The sequence below is a fragment of the Lissotriton helveticus genome, chromosome 1_1 (assembly GCF_964261635.1).
Source record: "Lissotriton helveticus chromosome 1_1, aLisHel1.1, whole genome shotgun sequence".
Taxonomy (NCBI): domain Eukaryota; kingdom Metazoa; phylum Chordata; class Amphibia; order Caudata; family Salamandridae; genus Lissotriton; species Lissotriton helveticus.
The window spans coordinates 1,807,525,236-1,807,545,726 of record NC_136057.1 but is presented as its reverse complement, the minus strand read 5'-3'; the positions used below and the strand labels follow the sequence as shown (position 1 = coordinate 1,807,545,726).

The window sequence follows — 20,491 nt, the reverse complement described above, 5'->3', positions numbered from 1 at the left end:
AGCTCCCCGCTACATTCAAAGTGATCTCAACCATAGACTACAGTTTCTTGTCAGCCCCACTAGCCAGTCACCTGGTCAAATTGGAGATCCCCAAGTGCACTGAAAGCTACCACAATCCCCTGACTGTAACAATCGATCTATATGCCACAACACCCCCCCCCGGTGTCTCAAAAGGGGGTCTATCTTTGTGGACCGAAGCACATAAACTAGTCAGGAGAATCAAATGGCGAGCATCAGGCACCCCAAGGTGGGCAAGTGGCTGGAAGACGTAATCCTCGAATCCAACAACAACTCCCTGGGGGACTTTTTACACAGATGGGATGACCTAATGACTAAGTTAGGGGCCACCTGGTGGGATCTGTTGCCTCCCTTTAATACCCTAAAACCCTCCAGGAGGACCAGTTCAGAAAGCCGCATAACAGGGGGCATTTTCACTGCACAAAGAGCATTAAGAAGGGCAACATGGGCTCACAAACTAAATCACACAGCAAACTCTTCAAAGAACACTACTAATTTCCACAAAACATACAAAAAAACTAACTCAGGAAGCAAAGAAAAACTCCGAGCAAAAGGAATGGCTAAAAATGCACCAAATTTAGCAACAGAAAATCCTGACCCACTTCTGGTACTACATCAAACTTTGATCTTCCAACTGCTCCAGTAGGAATGCAGTCCCAGAAGAATCCTGGGTGTGACACGTCAAAGCACTATACAACAGTCTACCTCTATGCACTAGCAACAATCCCAGCTAATGGGATGCAGACAACATGCCTGGGGAAACTCAAGCTCTGGCCACGTAGGCCCAGGTCTGCAAATACATAGAAGCCATGAAAAATGACGGAGCTCCAGGCTCCAATGGCCTACCAGCCAGCATATTCAAATGCTAAGGGGTTAGCCCACCTTTTCAACCAAGCCTACATTGCTGCACAGATCCCAGACTCATAGAGAGGCTACAACCTATGCCCAATCTTCAAAGAAGGAGACCCGACGATTCCAGTTAACTACTGACTTCTAGCCCTCCTCTTTTGGACCTAGAGGCCAAAGGCTACGCCCGTTCTCTTCTCAAACTGCTTGAGGAATGGGTCACAGAAAATAACATCTTGCCTTACTTCCAAACCGTGTTCCGCTCTACAATCGATAACATTACAACACTTGCCATCTTGATTCCTTGTGGCAGCCCAAAAAAGCGAGCCTCCTCCTTACAGCTGTTTCATTGACTACATTGCTGCATATAACAAGGTGGACCGCAACGCACTTTGGACTAAACTAAATGCGGTGGGGGTTAGCCCGGCAGTTGCTCGGGCCATTATCTCTCTGCACTCAAATATTTGGGTATGGGTGAGAATGGGTCCCACCACTGTTTCCTCTAAAATCACAACCAATGATGGCCTGAAGCCAGGGTGCGTCCTCTCTCCCCTCCTTTTCATCCTATACACAGCTGGCGTGGGGAAATTCTTGGAGTGTAGCTGCATGCTACCACCACAACTCGGCGATTTAAAGCTACACATTTTACAATACACTGACGATATTCTCAAAATGGACCACACCAAAGTCGTAATCCTACGAGCCCTGAGCAAGCTCCAGGAATACAATGCAGCCAACTCTCTTACAATCAACCAGGACAAGACCAAAGTCCTGATCTTTGGCCACTGTATAAAAAAGAAACTTCTAACATGGCGCTTGGGAGCTATTATTATTAAAATAACCACAAAGTAAAACTACCTGGGGTCATGGTTCAACAAGACCTCCAGACCATTGGCCTGAAAAAGAAAGCTGGAACCATCACACATAGCCTGACATGTCTCAATAAGAACTTAAACAGTGCCTCATCAGTTCCTATTCTAAAGGTCATAAAAAGCCACTTTTCTCCCGGCACTAAACTACGGGCGACAGGCCTTTCCAGAGGCCTGTGCCACAAGCCTTGACCATGCTCAATGCATGGCCTATAAGCGAGTATTTCTACTCCCCAGATCCATACGAAGGACAAGACTACGTTGGAACTGGGCCTTCAAAGACAATCACTCTGACATTTTATATAAGGGTCCCTAAAAGCACCAGAAACCCCTCTTAAAGCATGCCTAAAAGAGACATTTGAGAGCCCTGGGAATCCCTGGCACCGACAATTAAAAAAAAGCTTTAACTTCTTTACAAATCGAAGGCACTGTGATAAACTCGGACGTTATCTATTACACATCATTGAAAAGGGTCATCAACAGGCGGCTGAAACTAACCTCAAATTTGCTGGATACCTGCTCCTTAAAGTCCTCAACTATCTTATCCCCCCTGAATAATTCTCACCTATAGGGGAAGTCATACCTCTCAGAAGGTATAAAAAGAGGGGTTCGCAGAGACATCTTACTTCTGCCCATGCTAGGCCTACCAGTGGCAAACTTCAACCAACGGCTCCCATCAGGAAAAGAGGGGGCCTGCAGATTGGGCAATTACAAGGAAAAATCATGACTCCACCTTCTGTGCTGTTTTCCCACACTCAATGCCCCCAAGAGATCTCTCCTTAAACCAATTTATCTAAAGAAGGATATCCACTCATATTTGGAGGCATTGTCACTGTGCTTCTACCATACTGACATACAAACCCTATCAAGGTGCCATAAATACGTCAAGAAGTTCGAAGAACTACTCCGACACCCTCTGCACCTCCCCACCCCGTCAACTTTGCTCAAAAATTGATAACAGACTATTTCATGGTGTGATCCTGTCCTTTTTTATTCCCCCCACACCCCTTTGGGTTATCAACATCCGCACTTTGCACTTTATCTGTTTTAGTCATTGTTCGAAGAAGATGGCGCAAGTCGCTGGACTTTTAGACCCTTAAACACAGATCATAAATATAGTGTCCTCATTAACTGTAGAACCTTATATTTGCCATGGTCAAGATTGGTGCCCTATTTATCCTTTAAAGACTGCTTTATTCTAAAATTGTTATGGTTTTAACTAACTAAACAATAACGTTATACTCACTTACTGTAGATCTATGGTCAGCTTTTGACCTAGTGCCTAGGGGAAAGCTATGGGACTTTCTTAGGAAGCAAGTTGTACCCCCGGATCTTTCAGATCAACTAATAGGTCTTCATATTGACAACTTTGCTTAAGTACTTAGAGGGCCGCAGGCGGAATTAACTGATTGTATAGGGGTGTCAGACAGGGCTGTGTACTTGTGGCTACATTATTCACATTGTACGTGAATGATGTTATAGCTGCCCTTTCTGACTTTATCAGTGATTCCCCTAAGTAAGATGGGACCCCTGTACCTGCCTTGCTATTTGCAGACGATAAATTTAATGCATACTGTGAATATTAAGGATTAGAAATCAACCCCAAAAACATGAAATACAGAAGAAGAGCCTTGATTGAGTGGCTAACTGTGAATACCTGGGGTAAATGCTTGATAGTAGGCTTCCCTGGTCCTCACACATACAGAAGTTCAGTGTTGTGCTTCAACATTTTGCAGCAGTTAAACTTAAAAAACAGCAGGCTACAAAATCTAAAATGTTCCCGGCCATTGATGTGTTTAAGTACAAAGCACAGGCACCAGCCCCGTACGGATCGGAGTTTTGGGGTATATATGTGGACAAACTGATAATTTGTGAAAATAATTTTATAAAGTCTCTTGTACATCTCCCTAAAAGAACACTGCTTCTTCCATTGAATTGAGCATCTTACAGCACTTATATCTCTATTCTATTGGGTGAGGGTTTGGACTGTTGCTGAGTTTGCACCCTATAGAGAGGGATTAAGGGAACTTCTAAGGATTGATACCAATTATATCTTTCCATGGTATCGGTTTGTGTGGCTAGGCTAAACAAGCTAGGTTTGAGTTCTTTTTGGATCAACCCTGATGGCCTCATTTAGAAGGGTTTTGGCGTAGGGCAGCAGCGCAAGGAATCTTGCTGTGCTGCCCTATGTCAAAACAAAAGGGCAGGAAAGCGCCGTATCTATGTGATACGATGCATTCCTATCCTTTTCTCCAGTGCCGGTGCACGATGGGCTGCCATGCGCCAAAGCAGGCACCCTTGCTCCATGGTGCAAGGGTGCCTGCGTGGCTGGGCTGATTGATTTTGTGCAGAAAGGGACACCTTCCTGCACAAAATCAATCAATTCAGGTGATTTCCTCTTTCTATCTGTGCTGCAAAATACAGCGCACATAGTAAAATTAAAAAAAGAGGAGAAATGAAAACATTTCTCCCGTTGCGCCTCCCTAATGCCACCCCGGGGTAGCGTTAGATTCTGGTGCACTCCCAGATTTGCGATATCTCGTAAATCTGGGAATGTTTCAGATTCTATGGGTCTTACATGGGAACACCCACAGGAACTCCCATGGAACGCCCCTTTCACGCAGGGTTCTGCGTGAAAAGGGCACAGATTTTCAAGGCCATGAAAGCCACTTAAAATGGCTTTACATAGCCTTGTAAATATGCCGGAGCACATTACACCACCAAACAGTCAAAGAAATGACGTGCCTGTGCCGCAAAGCGCCTCTTAAATGAGACCCTCTGTCCTTACCTATGTCTTCAAAAACATAGCTGAAACAAGTCAATTGAGATTATACTTTGAGTGCTCTACTTCAAAACTCAAGATTGGGGAGATTATTTATCAACACAAATTTTGGAGGTTAAACCAAGTCCACATTTTAAATTGTTTATGGACGTACTATGCCCACAGTTAGCTAAAATGTTTTAATTAAAAGTCCTTTATGGTATCCTTGACATTGGAGCACATAGAATTAAGTGGGAAAAGAAGAATGGTGAACTTGGAATTGTTATTGTACTCTGTGAAACCTCAAGGCTAAAGAAAATGTGGAACATGTATTTGTTTTGTTGCACCGCTTACAAGCGGCTTAGAAATAACTGGATTTGCCCATTGTGTCTCTGCTTAGGCATAAGACACTACCAAACAGCCCTTAGTGTTTTGTTGAGCGCTAACTCTATTTTAATAGTGACCAGCCTAAGCAGATTTCTGTGTACAGTATGACTTCTGCGAAGGAAGTGTTGCTTGAATCTATGATAATTTGTTTTATCAAAAGGTGCTCCCCCTCAACCTTCTTTATTTAATAATACGTTGTCTAAGGGTGGGTCTACCTTGTATTGGGCTAACCACTTTTGTTACAGCTAAGTTCCTCTAGTTGGTAAGAGAATGAATCAGTTTATTAAGGGTTTCAGGGATGAATCTGATCTCAAGCATTTTAATTGTATGGTAAGAAAAAGGTGAGAAAGGGGCACAACATTTGGTAAACAACTGACCAAATTGCCCCGAGGGTGTTCGCCCGTGAGGTGCCTTCCTCTCCGCCACACATTTTTTTCCTGGTTCAATATGTGTATGTGTGGGTGTTGGTATAGTCCTATTTAGGGCTGACTATATTGGTTGCGCCGAGTTGAAAATATAGTGAACCCCCTCTTTTTCTTACCAGTATTTACAAATGAAGTGTTCGTTTAGGACAGTGGGGCATTAGAGACAATAAATACCTACTCAGAGAAGTCACGAAGAGGTATATCCAGAATTTTACTATAGAAAATTCCAGTGGAGAATGATCTCATGCCCGCAAGATAATTGTTAACTCGAGTCCTGGGTACAGGGAATTTTTGGATTGCATTTCATTGAGTGGAGGGCTTTCCCTAATAGTACCCTTCTTTTTCCCTCTAAGCTCCTTTTGTTATTATATGTCTATTTAAAGATAACAACGTACTATTTTTATATATTGGAGTAGGACTTTTATTGTGTCGTATTGTGTTTTTTTTCTCAAACTGTGTTTGAGTTTCGTGGGCAAATACAGTAAGCGGTTCAACATGAAATTTCTAAAACCACTTGTAAGAAGCATGGCCATATTACAGATCAGTGTCATACACAGTGGTTTCACACATCAATAATCACAACAATTTTCATTCAAACAATGTTGTCTTGCGGCTTATTACCAATGAGCTACGATGGAGACCAATATAACCCATCCCCCCACCCAACATCCCTGGAACAGGGAACAAACATATGAAACTGTGAAAGCTTGCTTGTACAGTGCAACATAGGTATCGATTAGTATTCAGGGGTTAGGAGTAGCGGCCGTGGACCAATTTCTCCTGACAGCCCATAAGGCTGGGTGGGAGAAGCTTCCTCATGGGGGAGGTTTCAAGTCTTGAACAAATGAAGCGCCCTGGTGCATGTGGTAACAGGAGAATAAGGGAAGACCCACTGACAGTTATCTCACCAGAGGCCTCCAAATGTAATCAAAGCCTTTTCTAGAGTCCGGAAGTTTGTCTGTCAGGCGTTCCATGATGAGACTCTGCCAGAGGCGAGCATGCCACTGAGATATAGAGGCGTCATCAGCTTCTTCCAAGCAGCCGCCAGGGCCGTTTTGATGGTTCCTGAACAAATCCACACAATAGATCTATCCCCAACTGTTTAATGCTTGAGAAAAGGATCCCGCAGACCCAACAGGGTAAAGTCAGGTGTTTGAGGTAAGGGGTAACCAAGAATATCTTTGATCTGAGCTAGTATCTCATTTCAACAGGGACGAATGTTAGGGCAGTCCCTCGCACCAAATGTGGCAAAAATCATCCAAGAGCCCACACCCCCTCCAACATCTGTCCGATATGTCTGGGTAAATGTTGTGGAGCTTATCGGGGTGCAAGTGCCAATCAGAGTAGCTTATAGTGGGCCTCTCATAGACCCAGCAATTGACTAAACTGTGGGAGGTCGCTCCATAATTTCCTCCATTGCTCTACGGTTATAAACGTCCCTAAATCCTGGTCCCAGAAGGCCCTGTGACTGGAGAAGGAAGATCAGCCGAGAAGATCAGGAGAGCGTATAGGACCGAGACACTGCCTCTGGTATCCCTCTGAGTATGCACAAATTTCTATATTGGGAGCAGATATCTTGTGACTGCCATTTGAATCTCAGAAATTGTTATCAAGTGTTTAAATTGGATGTAGCGGTACAGCTCTGTAGTAGGTAAAATGAAACCGCAAGAACATTTTTCAAATGTAAGTATGTTCCTTCCGTGAAACAGGTCGGAGATGGTGAGACATACCCCCTCCCGCCACGCATCAAATGGGCCTGGGACCAGTGCAGGCGGAAATGCTTGGTTGAAGTGAATAGGGGTGTATAGGGGAGGAAAGGTTTTCACACCATAGGGGCGAGTAGCCTCATCCCATGCTTTTAGGGTGGTCCTATTTGGTGTGCTTAGATGAGCATTTGATAAGTGGTGAGCTTTAGATTTCCAGAGACCAATCCAAATCATTCGGCCTGTTATAGCCTATTCCATGTGGAGCCACTGTTTGTCTGACTCCCGCAAGGACCCCTCGGTGATTACTCGGAGTCGTGCCGCTTTCAAATAGTGGGGGAATCTAGAGAGTGCTAACCCCCCCCCCCATTTTGGGAAGAGTCTGGAGTTTTTAAGGAAGGCGTTCTCTGTGATTCTGCCATATGAGGGTGGGGAGCAAGGAGCACAGGGAAGTGACTTCGATTGTAAGCTCCTGAAAAAGGTATAACCTTTGTGGCAGAACCATAATTTTCATAACATTTAACGTCCTAGCCTGGAAATGTAGAGTGGGGCCCATTTCTTAAGGTCTTGTTGAAGTTGACAAAGAAGTGGGGGATAGTTAGCTTTGTACAGGTCCTCCACCTGAGGTGTGAGTTTGATGCCCAGGTATGTGATTTCCTTTCTCACCAGATGGAAGAGGATATTGGACGCCAATCCTTCCATCTCCCCAGGCTTAACCATCAGATTCAGTAGGAACTTGGTGAGATTGACCTTAAACCCTGCCACCACTACCGACTCTAAGAGTTCTGCTAGCAGGACCCTCAATGATGTTTGGAGGGAGGTTAAGCAATAATAAGAGAAATTCCCCTACGGCTATATCATTTAACATTTGACGTAGTTCAAACAGGTTTTTCAAAAAATAGTCATTTAAATATCACAGATACCATGGTTTTTATGTCATTTTCATTTTTTCTTTATTGTTTTTTATTTCTTTATATATTTTCATTTATTTTAAACCAAGTGCTAATACTGTATCAAAATAGTTATTTCATCATTCATATAGATATAAAAAAAGGTTGTAATACATTATAAATACAATTAAATCAGTCAATTAAATGAACCCTGATAACCACACATATGTCCACAATCACTCTCTATGCATACATACCACAAATCATACTACATACAACAACTAATTTCTGCGATGGAGGTAGTCCAGATGAATTTTATGACTAAAACGCCAGGTCTACGCGTTTCGGTGGGTTCAAACCACCTTCCTCAGGACCGACAGAATTTATCTTCCTGCCTTACTGGTTACAGGGTATCTGAAATAACAAATATATGTATCTGTATCTGTGTCTATCAAATTTAAAAACAGCCACAATCAATTCTAAAAAAACAATGCATTAATTCAAAACATCTCCCAACTGTCTGAGGACAACTATGCGCAGACGGCTGGCCTCCATGATCACTACATCAATAATATCTTATGACAATTCGTACTACATTCTCTGTTGTAACAAAATAGCTATCCATTTTGTGCATGGGTATTAATTAGAAACACATTTTATAAGGTTCTATTAGATCTTATCAGAAAATAGTATAACGCATTCCATAATACCTACTTGGTCTGGCCAGACATGGGTCCCAGACGTGGATATCTAACGTGTAATTTTGGAAGGCGCAGTTAGTTCAACAAATCTCTAAGGAAATATATAAAGAATATTTGTTGGCAAATTCCCTCTTCTTCAAACGTTATGATATACAGAGTGAGATTAACCTATTAAGGTATTACCTGATATGTCTAGAAGATCGCCCGAGCTAGGGTGCTCATTTTGTGAGAGGATCTCTAATTTCTTCCATATACTACGGGGTCTTCAGGGCCCTAAAGATAAATGTCACAATTTGTATATTACTTTGTTAACTACTGTTTCTGAATCCTCTAGGTGATACCCCAAGAGTGACCAGTCGTGACATACTAACCTTATTATCTGGTGCCAGCTCGCATATGGTAATTCCGTTTCCTTTAACTTCCTATCTGGACTGATTTTCAAGGTCGGGGATCTTAATAAATGACAATAATGTATACATATTTCAGTTCTCAGATTTTTACCTGATAGAGTTATATCTACCTGGATATTCAGAAACCACAATCACACTAACCTTTATACGTGGGATGAGTTAATTTCCAGCCGCTCTTATCTGTTTTCAATCGGTGTTCTCTTTGATAATTTTACTATAAAAATTAAGAGATAATCCTATTATAGAGCTGCTTAGGAATAAGGGATAATAATTCCCTATATCTATTCAGGTACGTTCAATCCATGTTATGGGTTATAATGCAACCTGTCCTTACATAACGTCTCACTTCCTAACATATCGGTGACTGAAAGTCACAAGATAGCCTTTGGTTCTAAACATTTAGTTAGATACAACAATAAGTTGACACGTGTTTCAAAGAAGATGGAATCTCGCTACTGTGACAACCGCAACCTGCTATCTATATTGGAGTGCGACATATCGCCGTCTATTAAGGTAACGGTTACAAAATGTGCATTTAGATCTAGACGGAGGAATTGCTACGACCGGGGCACTTCCTAGATACGAACCCCTCAAACAGTCGTAACCCACGAGGTGTACTTACATGTGGGATGTCGGCTGCTTAGTCAAAACGAGTCGCCATGCTCTGCCTTGTCACGTTGGATCAGAAATTGACAGAGAACGCTGTTGTTCCTTATAAAGGAAACCGATTACAGGCAATTGGCGCCACACTTTGGCATAACCCGGAAGCGGAAAGCAAAGTTATTCAAGCGCTGGATAATCCTCCAGCAAAACGGACGCCATTTCTGAATTGTGTTATTTTAGCGATTATCTAATTAATATGTACCAACATTTAATTCCCTGGCTATGTGTAGGGATATTTCACATATATTAAAAACGGATATATCCCAAATAAACAACATGTGACAAGCAAATGTCATCATTATCCAGATATAATGTATTAAATAACTATTGTTCCATATATGTCCCAATAATAATTCTGCATATACGGGGACCGAACATCATTAAACAGTTTTTATTGAAAATCTAATTTGAAAGATAATTCAATAATAGATTACTGGCAACGAATTTCTTCCTCAAGATAGCGCCAAATGTAAATGTTATTATAATTACATATGGTCCGATTTTCTATTTTGGATGAACACATAAGCGGGATTGGAATGTTCTTATGTGTTAATGATAACTACACACTACACAAGGGATATGTCTAGTGAGATACATAATATCAATTTTTTATACTACATAAATCAGACAATCTGCTTGATTTGGTGAAAAAACTGGGGGGAAATTCATTCCTAGTATAGAGATGTTTAATCTTAACCATGAAACCAATCTCTCCTGGTTTTTCTAAAAGGGTGTGTGATTGCAAATCCCATATTGGTTATGTATTAATTAGACTCACGATAGAATTCCCATAATGTGAGCCAATTAAAGGTAAGCAATTATTTTACACTATTTAGGATTTTTGGAATGGAATTTGGGCTGACCACCTATATGTTATTGGTGACATACCAGGCTATATTTTCGTTCAATCCTTTACGCACACTATCAAATGGAAAAATCCAGAAACATTCTCTCTTCTTCCGGACATGAGTAATGTTTTGCCCTAACCTGTGTTGTACCTTCTCGATGATGCACCATTTTAGATCATCCTCATCATGGTTGCAATCTATGCAGTGTTGGACCAAAGGTGCATTAATCCTCTTCATTCTTATTGCAGATTTATGCTCACTAAATCTGGTACGGAATTCACAACCCGTTTCACCAATGTAGGCAAGCCCACAGGGACATACAATTTGGTAGATCACATTACTACTACGACAGTTCGTGAGAGATTTAAAGGTCACCTTAGTATCGTTGTAACTGATGGTGTTCGTTATGAGTGCCGCATCACACGCATGGCATGCTCCACATCTATGATTCCCTAAGATCAATGGTAGACCTGTGATGGAGGTTTGGGTCATGTGTGGTTTGGGATGTCTCCTGGTATGTACCAGGCGATCTCTTAGATTTCTGTTGCGTCTATATGCCATTAGGGGTTTTGATAGTTGTGTCTCTCCATCAAAACCCCTAATGGCATATCGACGCAACAGAAATCTAAGAGATCGCCTGGTACATACCAGGAGACATCCCAAACCACACATGAACCAAACCTCCATCACAGGTCTACCATTGATCTTAGGGAATCATAGATGTGGAGCATGCCATGCGTGTGATGCGGCACTCATAACGAACACCATCAGTTACAACGATACTAAGGTGACCTTAAAATCTCTCACGAACTGTCGTAGTAGTAATGTGATCTACCAAATTGTATGTCCCTGTGGGCTTGCCTACATTGGTGAAACGGGTCGTGAATTCCGTACCAGATTTAGTGAGCATAAATCTGCAATAAGAATGAAGAGGATTACTGCGCCTTTGGTCCAACACTGCATAGATTGCAACCATAACGAGGATGATCTAAAATGGTGCATCATCGAGAAGGTACAACACAGGTTAGGGCAAAACATTACTCATGTCCGGAAGAAGAGAGAATGTTTCTGGATTTTTCAATTTGATAGTGTGCGTAAAGGATTGAACGAAAATATAGCCTGGTATGTCACCAATAACATATAGGTGGTCAGCCCAAATTCCATTCCAAAAATCCTAAATAGTGTAAAATAATTGCTTACCTTTAATTGGCTCACATTATGGGAATTCTATCGTGAGTCTAATTAATACATAACCAATATGGGATTTGCAATCACACACCCTTTTAGAAAAACCTGGAGAGATTGGTTTCATGGTTAAGATTAAACATCTCTATACTAGGAATGAATTTCCCCCCCGTTTTTTCACCGAATCAAGCAGATTGTCTGATTTATGTAGTATAAAAAATTGATATTATGTATCTCACTAGACATATCCCTTGTGTAGTGTGTAGTTATCATTAACACATAAGAACATTCCAATCCCGCTTATGTGTTCATCCAAAATAGAAAATCGGACCATATGTAATTATAATAACATTTACATTTGGCGCTATCTTGAGGAAGAAATTCGTTGCCAGTAATCTATTATTGAATTATCTTTCAAATTAGATTTTCAATAAAAACTGTTTAATGATGTTCGGTCCCCGTATATGCAGAATTATTATTGGGACATATATGGAACAATAGTTATTTAATACATTATATCTGGATAATGATGACATTTGCTTGTCACATGTTGTTTATTTGGGATATATCCGTTTTTAATATATGTGAAATATCCCTACACATAGCCAGGGAATTAAATGTTGGTACATATTAATTAGATAATCGCTAAAATAACACCATTCAGAAATGGCGTCCGTTTTGCTGGAGGATTATCCAGCGCTTGAATAACTTCGCTTTCCGCTTCCGGGTTATGCCAAAGTGTGGCGCCAATTGCCTGTAATCGGTTTCCTTTATAAGGAACAACAGCGTTCTCTGTCAATTTCTGATCCAACGTGACAAGGCAGAGCATGGCGACTCGTTTTGACTAAGCAGCCGACATCCCACATGTAAGTACACCTCGTGGGTTACGACTGTTTGAGGGGTTCGTATCTAGGAAGTGCCCCGGTCGTAGCAATTCCTCCGTCTAGATCTAAATGCACATTTTGTAACCGTTACCTTAATAGACGGCGATATGTCGCACTCCAATATAGATAGCAGGTTGCGGTTGTCACAGTAGCGAGATTCCATCTTCTTTGAAACACGTGTCAACTTATTGTTGTATCTAACTAAATGTTTAGAACCAAAGGCTATCTAGTGACTTTCAGTCACCGATATGTTAGGAAGTGAGACGTTATGTAAGGACAGGTTGCATTATAACCCATAACATGGATTGAACGTACCTGAATAGATATAGGGAATTATTATCCCTTATTCCTAAGCAGCTCTATAATAGGATTATCTCTTAATTTTTATAGTAAAATTATCAAAGAGAACACCGATTGAAAACAGATAAGAGCGGCTGGAAATTAACTCATCCCACGTATAAAGGTTAGTGTGATTGTGGTTTCTGAATATCCAGGTAGATATAACTCTATCAGGTAAAAATCTGAGAACTGAAATATGTATACATTATTGTCATTTATTAAGATCCCCGACCTTGAAAATCAGTCCAGATAGGAAGTTAAAGGAAACGGAATTACCATATGCGAGCTGGCACCAGATAATAAGGTTAGTATGTCACGACTGGTCACTCTTGGGGTATCACCTAGAGGATTCAGAAACAGTAGTTAACAAAGTAATATACAAATTGTGACATTTATCTTTAGGGCCCTGAAGACCCCGTAGTATATGGAAGAAATTAGAGATCCTCTCACAAAATGAGCACCCTAGCTCGGGCGATCTTCTAGACATATCAGGTAATACCTTAATAGGTTAATCTCACTCTGTATATCATAACGTTTGAAGAAGAGGGAATTTGCCAACAAATATTCTTTATATATTTCCTTAGAGATTTGTTGAACTAACTGCGCCTTCCAAAATTACACGTTAGATATCCACGTCTGGGACCCATGTCTGGCCAGACCAAGTAGGTATTATGGAATGCGTTATACTATTTTCTGATAAGATCTAATAGAACCTTATAAAATGTGTTTCTAATTAATACCCATGCACAAAATGGATAGCTATTTTGTTACAACAGAGAATGTAGTACGAATTGTCATAAGATATTATTGATGTAGTGATCATGGAGGCCAGCCGTCTGCGCATAGTTGTCCTCAGACAGTTAGGAGATGTTTTGAATTAATGCATTGTTTTTTTAGAATTGATTGTGGCTGTTTTTAAATTTGATAGACACAGATACAGATACATATATTTGTTATTTCAGATACCCTGTAACCAGTAAGGCAGGAAGATAAATTCTGTCAGTCCTGAGGAAGGTGGTTTGAACCCACCGAAACGCGTAGACCTGGCGTTTTAGTCATAAAATTCATCTGGACTACCTCCATCGCAGAAATTAGTTGTTGTATGTAGTATGATTTGTGGTATGTATGCATAGAGAGTGATTGTGGACATATGTGTGGTTATCAGGGTTCATTTAATTGACTGATTTAATTGTATTTATAATGTATTACAACCTTTTTTTATATCTATATGAATGATGAAATAACTATTTTGATACAGTATTAGCACTTGGTTTAAAATAAATGAAAATATATAAAGAAATAAAAAACAATAAAGAAAAAAATGAAAATGACATAAAAACCATGGTATCTGTGATATTTAAATGAGTATTTTTTGAAAAACCTGTTTGAACTACGTCAAATGTAAAATGATATAGCCGTAGGGGAATTTCTCTTATTATTGTTTATGTTTTCCTCTCTTTTCCCTGGCTAAAAATATAATAGAGGGGGTCCCAAATCTTTGCGACTGGAGGGAGGTTAAGGTCAAAAGGACATCGGCCGCACACAATGATAATTTGTGATTGACTGACCCAAAGGGAATGCCCTGGATGAGAGGAGAAGCCTGTATTCTGGCTACCAAGGGTTCGAAGCTTAGGGCAAATTAAGAGGGTGGAGAAAGGGTACTCCTTGCGAGTGCCCTAATCCAGCGAAAAATAGTCAGAGACTGTCCTATTAATGAAGACTCTCGAGTGAGGGCAGGCATAAACGGCTTGAATTTGTGTAATAAATGTATCCCCAAAACCGAATTGCCGCAATGTGTGAAAAAGGTAGAAGCAGTCTAGCCGGTCAAACTGCTTCTCTGTGTCTAATGCCAACAGCACTGCGGGTATAATTCTTGGTGGCTTTTTCTATTAAATGGATCACACACCAAACAATGTAATGTGTTTGGCACCCTTCAATGAAGCGTGGCTGGTTGGGGTGGATCAGATCAGGCATGACATCCTCCAACCGATTAGCTAGTGTTTTAATGTACAGCTTTGCATCAAGATTTAACAGTGCGATCGGTCGGTACTTGGGTCTTTACCCGGCTTTGAGATTACTGTAATAAGGGCTTCCTTCATGGAAGGCATTACAGCTCATGTCTCAGTAAAGGAATTAAAAGGAGTGATCAGGTAAGAAGTCAGGTCAGAACTAAATGTTTTATATAATTGGGCGTAAGTCCATTAAGTCCTGAGGATTTGTGCAATTTCAGTCGATTGCTTCCTGGACTTTGTCTGCTCGAATGGGCCCATCTAGGAGTTCCTGTTGGTAGGGCAACATTTTTGGGATGGTGTTGTAGGCCAGATAGTCTAGTTGTGAGTGGGAGATCACTGGGCCTTTAATGTGCAAGGCCTTACAAAAAGTTCGAAAGGTCCCTGCCTTCCCCTCTTCCGTAGTGGTCAAGTTCCCATTAGATTCCTTAATTAGTTCTATATAGTCACCCTTAACTGCTGGGACAAGTGAGTGCCTACCTTATTCCCCCTCTCATCCATGGTCTGTCTGAGGCGCAAAAGGGTAGGTTCTGCTCTGCTGGCATATATGGTCACAATGCTACCCCTCAGAGAGCAGTCATTTTTCGCTGAAGAACAAGGGTGGGGAATGCCTTATGAGCTCTTTCAACTTGGAGGAGTTCTCCCTCTAGTGCCAAACACTCTTTAATCTTCTCCCACTTTAGAGTAGACATCAGGGATATGCATTTTCCCGTTAACACTGCTCTGAAAGCGTCACAAGTCCATGCGTAATTAGTGTTGTGGTGGCTGTTCGTCCGGAGTGAAATAACAGGGCGACCCTATTATGTATAGAGCTTGCCAAGGATCTTTAAATCAGACGATAGGATTTATGTTTTAGCCTGTGTTCTTTGATGTGGGTTTCTTGAAGGGCTACTATTTTAAACCAGGAGTCTAACATTTCAAACTAGCGGTCTAACATATATTTCCTGAACTTGCACTGTTTATAAGTGAAATTAAGGCCTTTAAGATTCCAGGGGCCCAGGTGACTAACATGATTCTACACAGTTAGGTACCGTTCTGTGCTGTCAGGTATGTCGGGTATTTAAGTAAAGGTGGACAAGTGTCTCTGTGTATCAGTCCCCTGCCTCCCTCACTGCCCAGCACCCCCCACCCATCCCCGCCATCGAACTGCTCTGGACATGCATTAAAAAACAAAACATAACTCAGTAAAACTAAACAAACTTAGGAGCCAAAGCTATGCACTAATGAATGAATTAAATTAAATGAAAGAAAATTTTTTAAAGCACATAGCTACCCTAAGGCATCCCAGCCCATTCTGCAGCCGCGGACCGGGTGAACACTTTTTATTTAGCAGTTACTTTGAAAAGCCAGGTTTTAAGTAATTTTCAGAAAGGCAAATAGTTGGATTCCTGCCGAATGTACAGAGGAAGGGTATTCCAAAGCCTAGCCTCATTATAGGCAAAGGAGTGGCTTCCGCTTCTTGGTCTTTATTTTTGGAACAGCGACGAGCAAAAGGTTCGCTGAGCATAAACTTCTGTTAGGGTGATAAGGGGGTCATGATATATTTATTGATCGTCGGTCCTTTCCTCCAGAAAGACTTGTGGGTGATACAAGTACCCTTAAATTTAGTTCTCTTCAATATCAGCAGCCAGTGTAGAGTCTTCAACGCAGGTTTGGCAGATTGCTGATAAGGAGTTTCTAGGAGCATACAGGCTGCGCAGTTTTGAATGATCTGTTGGTGGTGGCCTGAGGAGCTCCCAGATAAAGCGCGTTCCCATTGTCCAGGTGTGAGGGAATCAGAGCCGGGACCATTATCCTTCTTGTGAGTAGTGGGAGGAGAGGAAGAATATTTCGAAGCATCCTTAAGATCCATAGCAAGTGGAAGACAGTTTCACTGTATGCTGGTCAAAAGTCAGGGAGCGATCCAGCCATATGCCCAGGCTTTTGACCTGATTCTTTGGTGGTAGGGCAGGGACAAGGCAGTTTGGCCACAATAGCCCTGAATTACAAATTGGGTAGTTGCCTAGGAGCATAAGCTCCGTCTTGTCTCCGTTCAGTTTTAAGCAGGAGAGCTCCATTCATTTGGCAACCTCCTCCAGACAGGGGCCTAAGCTGGCAGAAGAATTTTCTGGGTGGTTTAATGCCACAACAAGTTGTGTATCATCAGCGTATGTGACTATTTTTATGCCAAATGGATGGACTATTTCGGCTAGCAGCCTCATGTATATATTAAATAACGTGGGGCTCAGGGAGGATCCCTGAGGCACCCTGCAGCTAAGAGACATACGCTTAGAAACAACATCTCCTTCGAAGACCTGAAAGGATCTGTCTTCTAAGAAGGATTGCAGCCAGGTAATAACACCCCGACACTCCAAGACCCTAAGCCTGAGGGTCAAGATATTGTAAATGACGGTGTTGTAGGCAGCGCTGAGGTCCAGGAGAATAATAGCTACTGCGCCACCCTGGTCCAAGATCCTCCTGGACTCTTCAGCCTCTGCTAGGAGAGCTGGCTCAGTCCCGTGTAATGGCCGGAAGCCCATCTATGAAGGGTGAAGCAAGCTGTTAGATTCTAGGAATCCGGATAGCACTGAATTAACATGCCTTTCCAGGATTTTACTAATCAACGGGGAGAGGGAGATAGGCCAATGATTCCCCAAGTGCTCTGGGTTAAGATTGGGTTCTTTAAGTAATGCTTTCACCATGGCGCATTTCCAGGGTGAAGGAACCACTCACAAGGAGATGGAGGTGTTAATCAATTCGAGGATTACTGGGAGAATTGTACCAGTCGCTAGTTTCAGAACATGAGAGAGGTCTGGGTCCCCAGGCGATCCTGATATGACATGATCTCAAATCTCTGGAATCCATTCTGGCCCAAGTAGAGGAATATGTTCCAATGTTACTTGGATGCCGGAAGGGGACATGGCTATGGGGGGCAGGTCCTTGTAGGAAGTGGCATGAGGGAAGGTAAGATATGTCGTGAATTTTCTTGTAAAATAATTCTTCCAGGTTATTACAGCGGGCAAGGACGCCATCAGATGTAGTTTGTGGAGAGGGGGGTTTAGTGAGGGTTTTAGCGATGCAGAAGATTTCCCGCGGGGAGTTGGAAGCGAGCTTGTGCGCATTTAATTTCAGCTTGGTAGATTTTAATCGCCTTCCTATATTTTGTTTCTAATTTTTACAAATTTTTTTTTTTTAAATATATTTATTGAGTTCTTGGCAAAGATGATGACAAAATATCCAAACAATTCACAATCCCACAACTGAATCTGAACATAATGAACAGCGATACGTAAAAATCCCCGAATAAGTACAAACACGCACACAGGATTTATATTTAAACATACACATAATATTCCAAATATCCAGCACTGAACATTTTCTCAATCAAAATAATCTTTCCAGATTTTGGTAAATTTACGCAATGCTCCCATCCTTTTGCATACAAGTATTCACTACTCCTAACTCTCTTAATTTTTTGAACACACTCATCTACTGTTGCAATTATTTCTGTTTTCCAATATTTAAGAATCAGAGATCTGGCAATTGCAACAATAATATACAAGAGCTTCACTAAGGAATCTTCCAAATTAAGCTCTGGATCAACCCCAAGTATAATTAAATTATTATAACTAACAATCGTAAAATGTAAATATTGAGGCAATATGGTAAACATATTTTCCCAAAAAACCTTAATTTTGGGGCAGAAGGCAATGATACGCGACCAATTGGCCAGATCCGGTTGGGTGCATCTAAAGCAAGTAGGCAACATATTACTATACATTTTTGACATGACTGCAGGCGTATAATACAACAGCCATTTGCTAAAGAAAAGCATACGTCTCCAATTGGCACCTCTAAGAACCGTAAAATTAAATTTATTTAGGTTTTTCCAGGATATATCCTTTAAGTTGAAACTTTCATGCTTTTGCCATTTTTTAATTGCTTTGGCAGTTAGATCCTCCTCCCTACTTTGCGCGAGACTTTTCCTCCATGCTACCGCCCTCTTGAATACTGGGGACCAAAAAAGATCATTTGTTAAATTAGAGATTTGGCTAATCTGTATTATGTCTATATAGCACATTAACCTATGAAGTACCACGTATGTGCCCATGAGAAGAAAATTTCTAATTTTTACAAACTTGGGCCCAGATTTCTCCATGGTATTCACTGAAGCTACGTAAACTTCAATAATTTTTATAAACTTGTTGAAGTTTGCGTAGCTTCGGTGAATACCATGGAGAAATCTGGGCCCTGACTTTTTTGAGAATGGATTTTTTTGGGAGAGCACGGTCTAAAGAAAACTTGATCCACTTGTTAAATGTGTCATTGGTCACAATAGGGTTTGACTCACTGAAAGGTGTAGTGGCATGAATAGCTGCGACCGAGTGTGTCAGGGGAAGCTTAGACCATAACGTCCCTGGCTACTTACCCTACTGAATAAAGACAGTGGACCCATAATGGCCCATGACAGAGGGATCAAGAAGTGATCTGACAATGGGAGTGGTATTGAGGCCCCTACTGAGAGTTCCGCACTATTGGTGAAGATAGGGTCCAGTAGATGGCCTTTAATATGAGTAGCTCCTGAGACTTTTTGGCTAATCTGGAGCACTGAGAGATTTCTGACTAACTCGGAAGCAACAGAGTTATTGGGTTTTTCTAAATGCCGGTTGAGGTCTCCTAATACCGTGAAATTGGAAGGGGAACTGGCTAAGTTGGCATAAGTTTCACTCACTGTTTTAAGAAATTGTCATGGTGCTCCTGGGGGACAGTAGATCAATAAGCCGGAGAACGTGTAGGTAGGTGAAAAGCCAATTGAGAGTGCCAAGTTCTCACATTTAGATAGCGGGTCAGCTGTGATGCGGCATTTGAATTGGTCTTTATATATAATAGCGATTCCACCCCCTTTACCGCTTTTGCAGTCTACCGCTGAATGAGGTAATCAGGATGAAGAGTTTGTACAAGGACTGGATCCGACTCATTATTGAGCCAGGTTTCAGTTAAGAATAAAACATCAGGGAGCTCATCCTCTAATAGCATTAAAATTTCAGTGGAATGTTTTGGGCAAAGATCTACAATTCAAAAGCAGCATTCTATAAGGTGCCTGTTCTTTACTTGCGGGCTGGGCTTTCAGAGATGGTTTAAATGTAAAAGAACAGTGTGGACAGGTGCTTTTGTTCTTGGATGGACATAAGGAATAAAGACAGTTCTCCCGTTCAATACATCTGAGGGAATAGAGATGATCAGGGGCATAGACGCGTTTATCTAATGGAAAACGGACAGGGGCTCTGGCCACTGGGCGCGGACTGGCTTGCCTTCGGTGCGCTCCCGGTGCGCCTGCTACGCGTCGCGAATGACATTGCTTTAAGTAGATTTCAGCAGCTAGACTGCTGACCGTAAACTCCGCCCCCTGTCTCCTACCCGGAAATGAGCTCCTTATTGCCACCTGCTCCATCCACGTAATCGGGACAACCTGTGGTGGTCCAGGGAGCAGGCGTTTGGAAGCTGCCGGATGGAGGCTGAACATGATGGCAGGTAAGGGCAAAGTGCGAGTTTGCTAAGAGTAACAGGATGTCA

At 41.7% G+C, this 20,491-nt stretch overlaps 1 protein-coding gene across 2 annotated transcripts in view; it reads left to right on the top strand.

The window, feature by feature from the left end:
* LOC144753066 (cytochrome P450 2D17-like) overlaps positions 1-20,491 on the top strand; it is a 317,121-nt gene that overhangs the window by 280,494 nt on the left and 16,136 nt on the right. The window contains exon 9 of one of the 2 annotated variants that reach the window (XM_078640868.1): positions 13,892-14,025. The exons of the other annotated variant lie outside the window; for it this stretch is intronic. Coding sequence (XP_078496994.1) covers positions 13,892-13,902 — 11 coding nt within the window. The 3' untranslated portion in view covers positions 13,903-14,025. Of the gene's footprint in view, positions 1-13,891; positions 14,026-20,491 lie in introns of those variants that run through there. 2 annotated transcript variants of the gene reach the window in all.